At 47.6% G+C, this 16,845-nt stretch overlaps 2 protein-coding genes and 1 pseudogene across 3 annotated transcripts in view; all 3 read right to left on the bottom strand.

The window, feature by feature from the left end:
- The window catches only part of LOC144116228 (inactive selenide, water dikinase-like protein), a 244,568-nt pseudogene that overhangs the window by 172,373 nt on the left and 55,350 nt on the right, over positions 1 to 16,845 (bottom strand). The gene's annotated exons all lie outside the window — the stretch shown is intronic.
- On the bottom strand, positions 1,120 to 13,030 carry LOC144116222 (uncharacterized). Its single transcript, XM_077650950.1, has 8 exons — positions 12,895 to 13,030; positions 12,382 to 12,503; positions 10,983 to 11,279; positions 9,772 to 9,884; positions 5,193 to 5,427; positions 4,072 to 4,407; positions 2,916 to 3,163; positions 1,120 to 1,792 (listed from the first exon to the last, which is right to left on the bottom strand). The coding sequence occupies exons 1-8, from the start codon at positions 13,010 to 13,012 to the stop codon at positions 1,516 to 1,518; spliced, it is 1,746 nt and encodes a 581-aa protein (XP_077507076.1). The 5' UTR covers positions 13,013 to 13,030; the 3' UTR covers positions 1,120 to 1,515.
- On the bottom strand, positions 13,664 to 16,592 carry LOC144107071 (uncharacterized). Its single transcript, XM_077640059.1, has 4 exons — positions 16,461 to 16,592; positions 15,158 to 15,294; positions 14,758 to 14,878; positions 13,664 to 14,086 (listed from the first exon to the last, which is right to left on the bottom strand). Exons 1-4 carry the CDS (start codon positions 16,570 to 16,572, stop codon positions 13,860 to 13,862), a joined length of 597 nt encoding a protein of 198 aa, XP_077496185.1. The 5' UTR covers positions 16,573 to 16,592; the 3' UTR covers positions 13,664 to 13,859.

The raw sequence follows: 16,845 nt of genomic DNA, 5'->3' as shown, positions 1-16,845 counted from the left end.
GCAACTTGTCCCTAATGGTGCTAAGTAATCTCTGCTCTTCATGACGACACTCATGGATAAAGCTTGAGTGTGCCCACCCACTCTCTCAGCACAGACAAGAGCCAGAACTTTTGCAAAATATTTTTCTTCCCAATGCATGGCGAATGGCTGAACAGGCTTAAGCAATGACAGGCTCTGGGAGATGCCCACGGGAGACAATCCATCCTCAACACCACCGTAATATTTAGTCAGCACAGATTCATAAAGGTCTCTTCAGAAAACAGCCAAACTCTTAACTGAACAAACCATCAACACCACTATATGAAATAAATGACAAATATTTTACATAATGAATGTATGTAGAAGACTATGTTTCATGACTAACAAAAATATTGGTGTGCTCATGAAGTGCATAAAATATCACTAACACAACACAAAATGTTTCTTTGGAGCCCATTTAGCTCATGTTCATTACAGTGGCATGCAGCATAAGAGCAAAGCAATCGCCACTCGTGTATGTGGCATTCGTAGTTGCATATGACAGCCATAAGGTAGCCCATCAGTAAAAGCTTCAAAGCTCACTCTTTCAAAACTCCTTGCAAGGCTGGAAACCTTCCTCACAACCAATTCTTGCCCTGTTCCCTATTCCCAAGCCTGTGTTACAACAGCTCAGACTCCTTCTCGGCTGAAGGCACTTTGAGCACGCATGAAGAGTCCATCAGCCTTGCTACCCGCTCCCCTTCAACAACATCCTCTATGATCCACGCTGGGTATCCCACCTGCTGCTCAATTTATTTGCAATATGCTTTAGCATTCTCCTTTGCAAGGCACACTAGCAGGCCACTCGAGAAAGGGAAATGCAACTCAACAATGCCATAGATTTCAACAGTATAAACTGTCACTGCAACCTATGAAATAAACTTGAAAAGAAATTGCTGCTGTTTTGCTGCAATTCCTGTATTTCCGCTGAATTGCTGCAATTCCTGTGTTATGATTATAAATATATTATTAATGCACTCCACTCCTTCTCTAATGCATCTTGGGTGACCGGTGGGTGATCCAAGATACTGAGTCGTACGATGAATCCGTCGCTATGCTCTGATTTATCAAAGAGCCTGTGGAAAGGACACACGCCATGTCGCTGTAGCCATTTATTGGCATTTCCAGGAAGTTTCCACTGCAAAGTAAAAAAAATTTTTGCTACAATAGTCTTAAGGGCAACGTTATCTGTGTGAAGACAAGAAATTTTCTCTATGTGAAGCCTCGAGAAGTGCCAAAGACCTCTCTACTACACCCTCCACAAGAACCACGCATCCATCACCAATCCGTTGCCTGCTTCCACACACCAGAAGCCCATGCAGCAGCAGAGCAAAAAGAGCAACAGTAAAATCAAATTCAAAGAGACATTGGGAAAGCCAGCTGCCCCTGGAAGCATCCCCAACCGGCCACAGCCTCACCATGCCCCCTAGCTATGGGGCTGCCAACCTAGACACCTTCCAGAAAAAATTCTGTTGCCTGTGCAAAGCATCAAGATAATCACTCTAGTGTTCCGGCGATGGCGTTCTTCTTCCGCTCGAATGCAAGCAAGAGCACCTCCCGGAAAGACGGGTAGACAACAATTTCCTTGAGGCGCTCCAGCGCCCAGCGGCTCCCGGTGACCATTAGCTGGAGAAACCACTCGTCCATGCGGTCCATCTTGAGGTCGCACTGGATGTCCTCAACGCCGGACCAGTCCATCATGATCTCCGTGACGATATCCTCGTAGCGGCGCAGGATTTCAAAGAGTACTTCATCTTCCCGGTTGATGTAAATCCTGGGGGGACAGCCAACAGGTTGGCGGAATGCAATTAACGTATTTCGGGATACTGCGGTGAACACAAATATCGATGGACTGCGAGTAAGGATGCTTTAGAAAAGCTGTAAATTCGCGGGTTGGATCTGCGAAACATGCAGTGGCTGTTTTTGTTAACTTCCTCAATAAATGCACTGAGACAGCGTATGCTGATTTTATAGCACTTCTCCAAGCATGCAGATAACGTACACATGCAACAAATGGCAGTCACACAACCTGCCAATTGTGGTTCATGGAACGGTTTGTTAGCATTTCATTAGAAAACACCTCAAGGAAAGCCTGAAAGCAAGGCAATGAGGAGGGTAATGGATATGTGACGATTGATGCAATATCTGATGACTGTGCGGTGTAATCCCATGCAACTAAGCATCACCAATTGGCCTACATCTTTGCTCTCCTTAGACTCCTTGTGAACTGCTGAAGCATGCAGCGGTGCGCACGGAAAAATGTTCACAGACTCACGGACGTCTTTCCTGTGTGATTGATGTTCTACGTTAATGTTACGCAGAACATGAGCACAACATAAGCCCGCAACAAAGGCGACGCAAATGTTTAACGATCAATTCCGGGATTGAGTCAATAGGAGAGAGGAGCATTACTGGTACAGAATTCCCAGCGCTACCCTTGCTCAAAACAGGCATCGATGCCTCCTCTGCTGCCTGGAAATCTTTAGAAGCTGTCTGCTGCGTATTTTGACTGTTTGCCTTTTAAAGGGTAACAGAAAAATTCTGTGTCAGTTTCTTTGCCTTGAAAGAGGTCCACGGGCCTAGTAATCATGACAATGAGCTCGAGACACTGATGTGCAGGGTCAATAATTATTTGCAAACGATTTTGTACAGGCAGTTTCGCTCTCCGTCTGAGGCTTAAGTGCACCTCGATGTCAGGATTGCCCGGCAAACCTGGACATATACGTTCCTGATGATGTCGGCGATGCCGGAAAGCACCAAACCCTGGTTGTTCACAGGTTTCACAGGTGAGTTCGGTAATGTCACAGCATTAGGGGCAAATGAACCTTGACATCACTGGATTCATTCAGTTCTTCAAGCGATGTCACTCCGGTTTAGAAGAAAGGCGTGAAATATACCTGATCAGCTCTGTGGAGGGGCACCCCTCGGGTGCCCTGCACAGGTTGGCCAGGTTGCCGGACATGGAAAGCCGGTTGAGCGTGATCAGGGCCAGGTGTCCCAGCCGATAGCGGCGCCGGCACTCCTTGGAGATGACCTCCCCGTCGCTTCCGCCCTGGAAGATCTTCAGGCACCATGCGCACGCAAAGCGCAGGCACAGGATCACCAGCTTCTGCGGCGGCATGTCCCTTGAGAGGGAGCGGGACACCTGCGATGGGAGGCAACTAGTGAGCCTCTGCCGATAACTCCCCCACGCTAAGGATGGCACACAATCTTAAAGTGCATTTATCTATGAATACGTTTTTCTGGGTAGAGCAATGACATTCGCTTACTGTTTTCCCACATAGAGTCGCCTTCACTTCGTACTCGGAGCATGCGAAATGTCTTGAAAGAGCTTGTAAATACCCTCTCAACCTACTTAAGCTCTCAGGACTTTCATAAAATAAACCTCAATCCCGGTTAAGTGCCCGATTGTGCTCATTTCCCGTTTGTTTGAAAAAAAGCCGAACATAAGGCAGGAGAAATCGTCAGTGTAGAATAACTGTTCGTTATTACTCAGTTATGACAGCGGAGACGTACTATCCCAGTCGTGATCGTACCAGCCGGTTGTCTAATGCAGTTGCGTCTACTTTACCGCTAGCCAAGCGCAGCTTATCAGGTAGATGCACAGTACGTAGGTGCTATGTTAAAACTTTATATTCATACCACACCATCAACACAAATTGGTGCTTATGCCGAGTTACAAGGTCATCATCATCCTGGTAGACTGTCGACGCAGCTGTGAGGTCAGAACACGAGACAAAACGCCAACACTTTCCAAGCTTCCCATAAAACAGCGCATGGTGCCTCCTTTCAAAGCTGCCACATGTAGCTGTATGCTACGTTTATGTTTAAAAAACAGACTGAGTTTTGTTCGAGCAGGCGAAACACATTGCTGCCTCTGTCCCACTTCTTATGGCTGTTGGATGGCGAACTCTAGCCAGCAAACGGCGATGCAGAGAAGAGCATTATAAAGGAGCCCATAAAGGAGCCCAGCCCTCTAGCTTGTAGGTCTACTCTGTGGTCTCATAGCTCAGGAAATCCACCCAATGCAGCTCTTTTGCTGGCGCCACGCACCTTGACGCAGGCCTCGCGCATGATATTCTTGTAGAGGCCCAACTCCTCTGCGTCCTTGACGAAGAGGAACTCGCGACTGGAGTCGATCCAGTCGTACATGAGCCTGAGAAGGTTGGTCAGCACCTGCGTGTCACCGTGCTGTGTGCTGTCCTGGTCGCCGCCACCAGGGTGCGGCACGCCTAGCAGCAGCGCCCCGAGTCGTTGGCTGAAGCTGTTGCGCGATGTCGGCACAGGGAGGCAAGAGGATGTGTTGACCACAATGCGCATGAGCACATCGGACACCACCCAGGGGAAGCTCTGGATGCCACCTTCAGAAGACTGAAGCTCGTACGTCACCTGCTCCCCGACCCCGCATAACACTTTTTACAATTTGTCCTCCACAAGCTGCTAGCCTTAAACTAGTCGCTGTAAAGTGTTGAGTGTGCAATCGCGTCGAAGAAAACACGCCGAAGCGAGACCATGGATCTTTGGCAAAACATACATCGCAGTGAAATGTCTTCAGAAGACGCTGAAAATTTTGCGGAGACACTGAACCTCCACTTTTAACGGCGTGATGTGACAGCGGCTCTTTTTGCACACGCAGACAGACACCCAACCGCAAACAAAAGTTAATTTGTAATACAGATCTATCGCCTCCTATCTTGCATTGTGACGCCGCCCGCAAGCTTACCATGATTTGTCGAGCGTGTCGCTTCGAGTGACATTAGCACCGTTAACGACGATAGCGACAGCAGGCCATCCTATGGCCACCCGTTATCGTCAGCCGGCGCAAACACACTGTGCAACATGGTCTCAGACATAACGGCCAATGCTCTGTGGCACCGGGGTCAGTCCTCCAAGCCACGCGCTTCACCATCCGCGATAAATCTGCAGGTGCTGGTACTCCTCCTTGAGATGTTATTTCGGCCATTAAGGTCTACATACGACTAAATAACAAAGCTAAGGACAAAGAAAGTGACACGAGTACAACACTGTTATCAAGATAATAAAGCGGCAGCCTTTATCGTTGCGTTCATGAGCCATACCTATTTTTGGCTCGTGTGTTCGCATGCCCAGATTCCCTCAATAAGCACTGACGACAGCACAGCTGAATACCAGATTGAAAGTGCTGTATGCCTCACCTGGTACCAGGCAGAGGCCTTAAGGTTCTCGTGAGCCTCGTCGAGCTGCTCAGAGAAGAACTCCTCGCGCGTTTGGCGCACCACATGCTCGACCTGGCTCTCGAGCACCATGGCCATGTCTGTAGAGTCGTTCTCCTTCATATATTTGCTGAGCTTGGACACGGCCCCGGAGAGGGCCTCGCTTTCGCTTTCGATGCGGTACGGCTTCAGCAGTGCCCGAATCTTCTTAGCGTACCTGGAGCAACGGAAAAGGATGAAGTACTGTCACTGAACTGTGACTTGTGCCTGGAAACGGGGAGGAAGAAGAAGAAGTTTGCTTGGCTGACGTGTTTTGCTGGCAGCTGCTGTTCTCTCGTTCTCCTGGTGGTTTCGGCTTGTTCATCATTGGTGAGCCCGTACTACGTTGGGGGGTTTTGGCCAAGGCGTAGGCTAAGGCGCAGTTCGTGTGAACCTGACGGTGTGTTTTGCTGAGAGATGTCGTTCACCTCCCCAGGAGAAGGGTTGGCAGCTTGGTTTGCCAGCTTGCCAGCCCAAAGCCTGCCACTAGAGTCCTTCCAAAAAAATGGCATTGATGCGATTTCCGTGGCTCTCGTCCCAATCGGTGAGGGTGCGATCAAAATGAAATCCCCCAAACTAATTCAACAGGAGCTAAGATCATTGACCGCCCATTATCTGCAGATCTCTGAAATGCATCCATTTGGTCATCGATGCATTGCGTGGAAGTCCTCAGACATCGCTTGTGTTCCTGACTTCTTTCAGTGCAAAATTTTCAGCTCACTGCCGGTGAACGCATTCATTCCCAAACAGCTTGCATGTGTCAAGAGTATCGTACGCGGTCTTGACACAGCATCATCCCTGCAAGAAATTCTAGAATTTCAGGATGCAGGACTTGGGGTCCTTTCAGTCTACCGCTGTAGTAGGGAGGTAAATGGCTCGCGTGTTGCTGCTGAGTCTGTAATAACAACTTTTGCTGGCTCTTCCTGCCCTGCTGAACTAAAATGTGGCCGACTGTTTACCTTGTGGACCCTCTAGAACCCCGCCATCTTCAATGCACCAACTGCTTACTGTTGATTCGGGCATAGCGGCAAAGCACGCAAGTTGGAGACCCCCTGCCGTTTATGTGAAGAAGGTCATTCTGCTGATAACTGCACCTCAGAGCAGCCTCATTGTTGCTTCTGCAGCAACATTCACTCAGCTGATGATGCCGACTACACAAAATGTAGTGAAGAGCATAGCCTGTTGGACATTATCAAAGAGAAGCGGTGCTCAAGAGCCAATGCTTACACTGATCTTAACAGGAAAAAAGACACATGCACTAGTCGTGTGCGCACTTCTGTTGGGGACATTGAGTCCAACTTGACTGCCTCAATTGTGACCGCAGTAGAAAAAGCCCTTAATTATGCAATTGAGCGAATGCTAAACACTTTTTCTGAGGCGTTAGCTCAGTTTGATGCAGTTCGATCTGTGTCACCATCAACATACATCGTGCCAGCAATGTCTGCATCTGTTTCAGCTTGTGGAGCTAGTGCTGGCCGCTCAACATCACCTCCAGATGCTACCCAGGTCCCACCTAACACCTCTGTTTCTAGCAGTGCATGTCGCACTGACATCTGCACACAGATGTCGAAATGTCCTGCCCTACGCACAAGAGCCGTTCTTCTTCGTCACCATCTAATTCTAGTTCTCCACAGATGAAAGCTAAAAAAGGACCACCCAAACTTCTTCCCCATATTGATATCTTTAAAGAGGCGGTTTCTGCTTCTTCAATTGGTCAGTAATCATTGCTGGTCTCAAAGTGTTACAATGAAACCGCCGATCCGTATTGTCTTCTCTTCCAGATCTATAAATACTTATTCACAAACAAATACCTGATATTGTGCTTGTACAAGAAACTTGGTTATCACCTTGTAAATCATTTTCAATGAGAAACTTTCGAGTTTTCAGGTCAGATCGAAATGTTGGCAGGGCAGGCGGATTGGTAAACATGCTATCTAAACATTTATATCATCAGGCATCTATCTCTAAGGAAATTCCTCTCCCTGACTGTGAGCTTTTAGCGATCAAAATTTCATTTCCGCATTGTGCCGATATTGCAATTGCTAACGTCTATTTTCCTTTAGGTGCACACAGGACAGACTCCTAGACAGCTTGGTGACTGGCACAAGCAGTGCAGTCATCGCAGGAGATTTTAATTCTCACCATAGTGACTGGGAAAGTTGTACTGATTCCTGTGACAAGCTTCCCTGGCCGTGGCTGTCTGCAAATGCTGTACGCTGATGCAATTCTAGAGAAATAACCTTTATGCAAGGGGTCGCTCCCTCAGCCATTGACTTAACATTATCAGCAGGTAAGCTAGAGGTGACTGACTGGCCGGCAGAGGATTCGGGTACATCTAATGATCACCTCCCTATAAAATTCGCTATCTGGTTATCTCCACTCAAAACTAGTTGTGTAACCCATAAATTTGTCAACCACCATATTTATACAAATCTGATGTCCGCCTCATTTGCCTCTACAGTTAGTACAAGCTCGGAAGACAGAGCTCAGCAGATGGTTTCATTTTTGTAAAATGCAGTAGACCCCTCAATACTCACTGTACCCGCAGCAGTCTAATATTAGAGACTGATAAACAGCCGTCTCCTTGGTAGACAGAAGAATGTGAGAAGGCCTATCGTCGCAGAAAAGCGGCCTGGAAGAGGCTATCCTGCAACCAGAGTCCAGCTAACTGGTTAAATTACAAATTCTTCTCTACATCTTTCAAAAGAACAACTGCAAAAGCCAAGGAGGAGTATAACCAAAATTTAAACGTACTATCTTTCAAATCCTCGCAATCGGAAGGCCCTGTATAGATTCATGGCACATAACAAAGTTCTGCAGTGTCTCTCCTCACTAGTTCAACAGTTATCTCCACAGAGGGTCAGGAAACCCTGGAGCGTATTGCTCAGGGATTGGCGTTAAGCTTCTGGACACAGAGAAATGTCCCTTTGTGCACAATCTCACCCTCTTTAGATTATACCAAAGTTGATGCATCAGTCTCTTAGTCCTGGCATGTTGCATCCTGCAGCTCCTGGACCAGATGGTGTCACTTTTGGTACGATTAAAATTTTAGCCCAAGATTTTACAAGCAACCTCTTAGATATGGTCAAAGCTTCGTTGGAAAATGCATGGATTCCAAGCATTTGGAAGACAGCGGAAATTACCGTATTTACTCGAATGTAACGCGAGTTTTTTACCGAAAGTAGAAAGGAAATGTCACACCTCCCGCATTACAATCGAATACTAGGTTTAAAAACGCTATGAAGAGCACCAAACACACACTATTAAAATCATTTCATGTGTCTAACGTGTGCGTTGATCGTACTGGTCATTCGAAATCACGCACTCCAACTCGCCAGTCAACCAGTACGCGAACCACAGGTCACAACTACTAGGACAAATCGGCAACCTAATCGCAAACACAAAAAAAAAATGCCAGTGAGAACAAGCCAACAAGAGTCGATGCCAGCTAGAGTCACTGGCACGATGAGAGGGCGCTACCTCTTGACGAATGCTCGCAACCTGTAGCGAGGTTGTGTGGCCTCCGTGACCGCAAAATTTAACAGCCATCTCGGAGGCACCGAACGCTCGCAATCGCCGCCAAGACGCTAGCAAAGGAGCGAGCGATCCCACCACCATCTCTCTGTTAATCTTTGCAACTGATGCAAAAACATGGCCACGTGACTAACAGGCAGCAGGGCATGGAGCAGAGCGCTTTGTTCGCTCTTTCTCGTCTTTGGTGCCAGTGCGTGTAGTTGCGCGTTCCGTGCTTCGAGTGAAGGAAAATGAAAATGAGCAAGAGAATTTTGGTCGTTCGGTGCATCCCATTGGTTTTCTACGGCTGTCGGAAATAGTTGGCGTGAGTGCACGAAGCATTTTTGCAGGTCAGAGTTTGCAGCGACAAGGAAGAGTCGGCCACGACAATAACTTTGTTCGCGCAGAACCTCTCAGGACTCTCCAGTTTTCACAATATTACAAGTTTATTATATCCCCATTGAGTTCTGCCATGTTTGCTGCCGGGGGCTAAAAGAAGGCGCTAATTGTTGAATGCCTAAGTTCTTCATCAACCCCTTGCAGGAAGTTGTGCACTCTCCATGGTATATAAAGTTGTCATTTTGAAAATATTCAGCACCCTTCATTGAAACAGTTGTGGTAAGGTCAGTATGAAGCTGCTGGTGCCTGGTATTATCGTAGAGACTTGGTATTACCGTTGAGACCGTTAAGTAACAAAAACTTCTCAATAAAACCGAACTGTGAGCACTAAATTGCGGTAATATTTCACCACATGATATTTTCATTTCTTACAGGCCTCGCTAGTGCAAAACCAGTATATTCACAACCCGTGGCTTCAAAGCAGTCTGTGCTTCAACTAACTGCAAGAGGCCTAGAAGGTCAAGTGATTTCCATGGTTTTATGGCCGCTTTTCTCGTCCCACAGTAGTTAGAGCACATTGGCCTAAATAAGATAAAGGGTGCAATTTCTTCCAATACCTTTAGTGCTACACACTTCACATACTGTAGTGTTCAGAGTTATTAGTGCATACCGCTTATAGGCGGACGTGGCTTCTTTCATGAACTGTTCTCTTCCCTCGAGCAGCAGTCGGGGGTCCGGAAGGCTCTCTTCCACCACTTCAAGGCACTCGGTGCTCAGTTCAACCTGTTCATCAGAACCACACAAGGACAACATAACAGTGTGTTGCACGCATTCAGGACATCAAGAAAGAACAATGCAAACAGCATCCGTGAACATACAATCGGGGACAATCGGGGACAGGCCAGTTACTTTGGTCCCCGATAGTAGAGAAGCACTGGTCCTGGGTCCTCAGAACTACTGCTAGATGCGACAAGTGACTAGATTTTCCCTGTGATAATATTGAAAGGTAGTTGGTAGAGAGCAACCAAGGGCAGGTTAAACAATTCAAAACGCTTCTACCTAGCAACACTGGCACGTTGTATAGAAGCTCATTATTCACACCCTGATGGTTGGCGCTCTAGCAATGATACACAGAACGAAAAACCCAAACAGGCCGCCAGAGTTCAACGGACTTCTTGAGCATCTCGAATACAAACAGACACTACAGTTCTATTCGCCGCTGTCGATGAACAAGATGTACAAAGTACATTGCCAGAAGCAGCCATGGAGTATATCTCGAGTATACTATGGGCTATGTACATAGAGCAATGTATTCAGTTCCGACAGTCAAATATATTGCTAAATATCATGTAAAAAGCACGGCCGCAACCAATTAGTTGCTTATGCAATGATCGACATGCGATCATCCATGAAAACATATAACCTTCATGTCAGAAGCTTCACGGCTCTGGCATAGTTCATGTTATGTTATAAATTGAACCTACATGAAGACTGACAGGTTCATGCAAGAGCTCCAGTGGCCCTAAGCTACCGGTTGCTGCAACGCTGCTCAAGCGTTTCAAACTGGGATCATGCAGATTCCAGCCTTGAAGCAAACATCAGCACTTTGAGCACTCCTGTCGCTCATTTGAAAATGTGAAACCTAAACATCTTGGAACAGTCACAGATGAGGCCCTGAGATCTGAAACCTGAGTGAGCAGTCAGGGAGTAAAGGCAGTGCCAAACAACACAAACCAGGAGCAAGCACGAGTTTTGGAAGAGACGTGTGCATTATGAACTGCACTATCCTCGCAAGCAGAGTTTTTTATATAATTTCGCCGTCTTCGCCATTAGAGTAACTGCAGTCGCACGAGCCACAAATTGGCAAACGTGGAAGTATACCTTTTTGCAATTTCGGTAGAGCTGCCCGAGAACCTTGCGCGAACAGTAGGTGTTCTTTGTGTCGAGCTTCTCCATGAAGTCCGGGTACATGGGTGGCTTCTCAGAGTTCTGCAATCCCTTGAGTTCGCCGCACTTGGCGAAGTCAAGGTTGACGGCACATTTGCGCGCCAGTTCGCGGCAGCGGTGCGAGTTGATGCCGCCGTCCAGTATATCGGCCCAGACGAGGTGCGCGTTGGCAATCAGGCCGATCTTGTCACCCTTGATGTACTGGCAAAAGAAGTCCACCATGTCCTGGACCTGTGGCCGCCGTACACGAATGGCAAGTTCTCTCGTGAGACGGACAATAAACAGATTTCATGCCCCGTCCATTTACATTCGTCTAAAAACTGAAGGTCAGCGTCTTTACACGTGTGCAAAATATCTGGTGGCACTTTTAAGGGTACGAGCACGAGTGGGTCACTTCTAGGCCTGTGCTGCTGACTTTACTCTTGAGCAGGCAAGAAATGTAGACTTTTAGCAGCCATCCCTTCCCAGACAACTGCGTATATAGGAGCACAGCCGCGGCAATGCATTACTTGTGCTCGCTTTCTCACACGAAGGCGCCATTATTTAAAGTAAGCCATGCTGCACACTCTCTTGACGTCATCACTGACATCTCACAAAAAATCAAACAAGTTTGTTTATAAGAAAGTTTCGCATGGTTTCCTTAGCAAATAATCATCTGCTTGGATCGGTTTGGTTGTTTTGACTTAGCTACGCACAGTCACATTAGTCAACATCCAGGACAAGCATATTAGTAAACCTCAATACTCAACAAGGCACTCATATTGGTAAACCAACATGATACAATTAGCCCGACAGCTCGTCTTAATCATGTACGGACACAGTCCGATGGTCAAGCCACCACTCTCAACCTAAAATGGCCAAAAAGACGCAAGGTTTGCAAGGTAATGTCACTACTGAGCAAAGAGCGTTGCCTCTCGCGAGCGAGAACTGAGCTGCCAGGCGTCCTTTTATTTCTGCTTTTTACACGGAAATAAGAATTCCGAACATAGACAACAGGTTTACCGCTGTTACAGCCTATTGGACAACGGTACCATAACTCGACTACTGCCTCTTTTCGAACCAAAAGGCCGCCTGTAGCAGATTAAGACTCCATTACGACCCATTTGTGATCAATGTTTAAAATACAGCTACAATCCAGATTTCGTTGTATTCCACCACTGACCGTTGTTGTAGCTGAAAAATTTCAAATATATTTCATTATAGACAATACTGCAGTTGGTACAACTGGACTAATAGCACCTAAAATAGTTTATCCAGAATTACGAAGCCCCCCCCACCCCCCCGACTAAGACTAAGCAGACTAAGAGACCACAAAATAAGCGATATTGCTCACCCCAATAGACGCCTTTCGTTCCTTGGGTGGGTCGCTGTAGTAGTGCATGGGACTGCAGTTGTTATTGAAGATGAGGTCCTCGTACCACAGCACTGAGTACTCGTCGCCATCCAGGTCAGAACCTAAGCACAGGTAGAGACCACATTAAGGGGTACCATTGGAAACAAGCTGCGTCCGGCCGTCTCTCAAAGCAGTGATGGTGAAGGGCCTTGATAAATGACCCAATTAAATGGAGATTAGTCAGTAGAGGAATCGTTGTGACTCCGAAATGAGAAACTGCGAAATATTTTACGCCCCAGGTCATGGAACCCCACAGTGCGTTTTTTCTCACACTGTGACTGTGCTCACAGCATATATCAGTCAAAGCCCGCAGGGTCCTGGCCTTGGCAGAGCCCTGACCTAACGCACACATGAACTAAGGCACGCTATCCGTCACAAGCGCAGAGAGCGATGGTTACATCCGTCTCCACATAGCACAGTGTCAACAGGGAGCGAGCCAGGAAGGGTGCGTACCGGCCATCTCGTCGGGGTGTGGCCGCTCCCCCTTCTGAGGGAAGACAATGCAGTCGCGCACGTGATGCAGCTGCGGCACATTCACTGCCTCCAGCTTCCGGATGTCCCCCGGGTGCATGCACGGGTTCTTGGTCACGATCACATCGCCTGCGCATCCCACCATGCATGGAATACTCAGTGACTTTAACGCAAAGTGTGGATGAAAATTCAGGTAAAAAAAAACAATCTCATGCGTCAACCTTTCGGCTCCTCTATGCGATGTAACGAAAATAATAATGGTCCTTTCATTGCAAGCCCATGAATAAAATGGATATACTCACGGACAGCTTTTTGTGGCTATGCAGTGAAGCTACGAGGGCAAAGCGCAATGCTTTGACATGCGCAGTCTTACCACGCTCTCACAAGGGAGAGATAGGCGTTTAAGCTGGTGGCGAGTATAGTATACTGTTTCGGCTCCAGATGCCAGTTTCTCAAGATTGCCGCGATTAGCAGCGCACAACGCACGGGTACCTCGCCCCTGTATATTCTTTATTGCATATCCGGTGCTGTCAACATAAAAGCATCGATCCGTGCAAACCACGGATATCTCCCAAGATATATCCAGGACATTTCTTGGACAACTGAGCATTAGTAAGCCCTAGCTTCGGCTTCAGATATGAGAATGCCGTGACCAGAGAAGGAGCTCGCAGGCGAGGCCGAAACGAGATAATTTCGGTCAGAATCAGCACACGAGAAAACTAGGCGTGCGACCATCTATACAGACTGCAAAAAAGGTGGTAGTACCTCCGGAGAATTCTACTTTTAGATCAGACTACAAGAATCTATATTTCTGCAACAACAGCCCTCGAACACGCAGCACATTTGCATACGCCTTCAAAGCGTGTACTCGGGAACTTTATTCTCCTACCATTTCTAACTACGTTCACATTAATGGATCCTTTCGAATAAAATACGAATGGTGCTGCCTAAATGCACCGAGACCATGCTGCGCTATGCTTGCTAGCAAAAAAAGAGTTTGCTGGGATACCTTCGAGGATGGTCGCAGGGTCGTTGACCTTGTATCGTAGCATGTCGTTCGAGTACTGGACAAACACCTGCCCGTACTCGAGTGTGCCGGTCTCATCCAGCACGCCAAACATGGTGCGCCCATAGTTCGGAGGAACCAGAATTCGAGCCTTCGTCCTCAGTTCCTCTGCAAAGGCACATACATTATCCGGCATGAAGAGGCAAGGGATCGTTGTTCACACATGTTGTTGTAGAGAAGATTCGACAAGCTCCCTGACGGCCATTTGATGCCTTACAAGCTGAAGTACTTTGCCTCAGGAAACACTGATCTTTATGGGCCATCTTTGACTTGACCATAATCTTTGTCGTCAATTCGCTGAATGTTAAGCCGGTCCGTTAGGTGCCATATATGCATTCGTCGGCTATTACAAGGCTCGTACGTGGGTCAAAAATATCTGTTGTTCACTGTAACACTGATTGAAGGCATTTAAGACCAGATATCAGCTTCTAGAAATGTATGGTTATGATAGACGCAAAGGGCAATGACTGTAACGATTACCATAATAGGCCTGGCTAATGCAAGTGACAAGTTCTCGATGGTGTCACCTATAGCTTTTAATCTATTGTCCGTAACATTACCCTCATGGTAAGGATCTTATGATTACGCTAAACATCGCACAAAACTGACAAGGAGCATCTGGTCAAGAAATTGGAAATTTGAGATAACTTTGAAAGATCTCGGAAATTAGCATAACTAATCAACAAAAGGACGAAATCGGGGCCAGGGTGCTGCCTCTCTACACTTCTTCCCAGACTATGAAATGAACAAAAACAGTTAAGCTCGTGCGTTTCACTCACTCAGGACCTTCTTGTTGACGGCGCGAACCAGAGCCCGAAAGAAGGGCTCGACTGTCAGGTCGATGCCCACGCCAGCCAGCTCCTTGTACGGGAGACGCAAGGCGCAGTAGGCGCGGAGAACCTGTGCAATTAGTAAGGCGCCCAGTTTCGTTATCAGTTTACAAGCACCGTCCCACTTCATAGGTTGTCGACCCCGTTGCCGAAACCTTGAATCCATCCTTAAATTCGACTAAAATGGGATCGGATGTCGAACATCGGTTTCAGTATTTCCATTAAATAGGATCAGCTGTCGTACATAGGGTTCAGTTATTCGTCTAGTATGGGATCGGCTGGAGTAGAACAGTGCAAACACTGACACCACACATGGCACAAAAGCTGCGAACATGAGAAAATTTCTCACATGAGCGGCCTCGTGGGGATCCATCATGCTGTCGATGAAGGAATCGAGGATTTTGTTCTGCAGCATCAGGAACACCTCGGCCTTTATGCCACTCTGCTCCAAGATGGTGATCATGGGTCGATTCAGGTAAAGAACGCCTGCAAGGAGCACGGTAAATCATCACGGGCGTAAATATACTGTCACGGCAGCACGCTCAAAATGCAACTCTGTTGCAGTAATCTATTCCTACAATTTGCAATGCATGCCATGGATTATCCTCACTACTGAATCAGCGACGTCCACCACAGAAGAAAGGCGTGCCTCTTCACGCTTTGTAACATACTGTGGCTCGATGACTACGCCTTCTGCCTACTTGTGGTAGCGAGCAGCAAAGTACAGGACAGTGCACGACTGCCGAAATTTCAAGCTTGAAGTCAGCTGTGTAAGTGCAGCACTGAGAGGCAAAGGTACATTGAAATTTCCATGCAAATAAGCAGTCTTTCGTCGCTATGCATTCATTTGGTACTCATTCCAGCAGGTAGAGAATGATTCATATTTGAACAGCGCAATAAAACAACGGGACACAACGAAGAAAGGACACCACAAGCCAACCAACTCGCCCAGTTCACAGCTTTAATGAATGTAGAGAATGAATACTCCTCCCGTATTCTGGCCTCTCAGTTATCAGGTTTATCTGACCCAGAGGAAAATTTTGTCTACAATCCTGCTTCACGTAAACTTTTCTCGATGACTGTTCGTGGCCACGTAAAAAAAAACGGCACTACACTTCAACAGGAATTGTGGGATGCTCGGCACGACAATTCATTGTAAGCATGGAACAGCACTCCAAACTATGGATAGCTGAAAATTCGCTAAGATACTCAAAAGGAGCCCAGCGCAAGCCAACTAGGACACAGCGTAACTGCAGTCGGATACAGCTGAAGAAAGCGGCTTTCCCCCGTAGAAGGACCCCCTTCCAGCCGATGGCGTCAGCAGATTTTCATGACCCAACTAGCGTGACATGCGGGAAGTGCCAGATGAAAAGCGATTGTCCACTCCCTCTTTGGTCGGGGACAGTCCCCTCCTTACATTGTCGCGCCGCTCATTGCGTTATCTAGCCAGCAGGGTCATGAGAGCCGGCCGTCGCCATTGGCTGGAAGGGAGTCCTTTGACTGACAGGGAAAAGTCGATTCGCTCTTCAGTTGCATCCGACTATAGTGGACTGCAGGAGAGAGTACGGGAGAATTATGTGTCTCTGGGTCCAACTGCTTCTCTAAGCGCTTCCTGTCGATGGTCGCGGTCATAGGACATGAAGACAACGCACGCGGCTTGCTCGTCTTCAGCACGTATAGGTCGGAGTGGTCCGAGTGGAACTTGCGCATGCTCTCGCGGAAGACGATGCGACAGCCGCTCAGCGTCGGGTCCAGCAACAGCATTCCCTTGCAGCCGCCGTAGCGGATTTTAAAGGCGCACGGCTCCTCGCCCTCCTCTAGCTCCGAGGCATGGTGGACCTGCGGAAGGGCAGAAAATTACGGCTTCAACGAACGACTATGTACTTAGGTGACTCCATACATTATACTAAAACAAAAATAGGAAAAACCGCCAGGACCTTGTCATATGCGGGATCTGCGGGACTACAGGATTCCCAGTTCCGTACCAGTACAAGCTTTCTCCTGGCCTGGTGCGCGTTTCCCTTTATTAGGGTCACA

Source organism: Amblyomma americanum, chromosome 1 (genome assembly GCF_052857255.1).
Source record: "Amblyomma americanum isolate KBUSLIRL-KWMA chromosome 1, ASM5285725v1, whole genome shotgun sequence".
NCBI lineage: Eukaryota > Metazoa > Arthropoda > Arachnida > Ixodida > Ixodidae > Amblyomma > Amblyomma americanum.
Note: the sequence above shows the minus strand (reverse complement) of the source record. Positions and strands in the feature narration are given on the sequence as shown.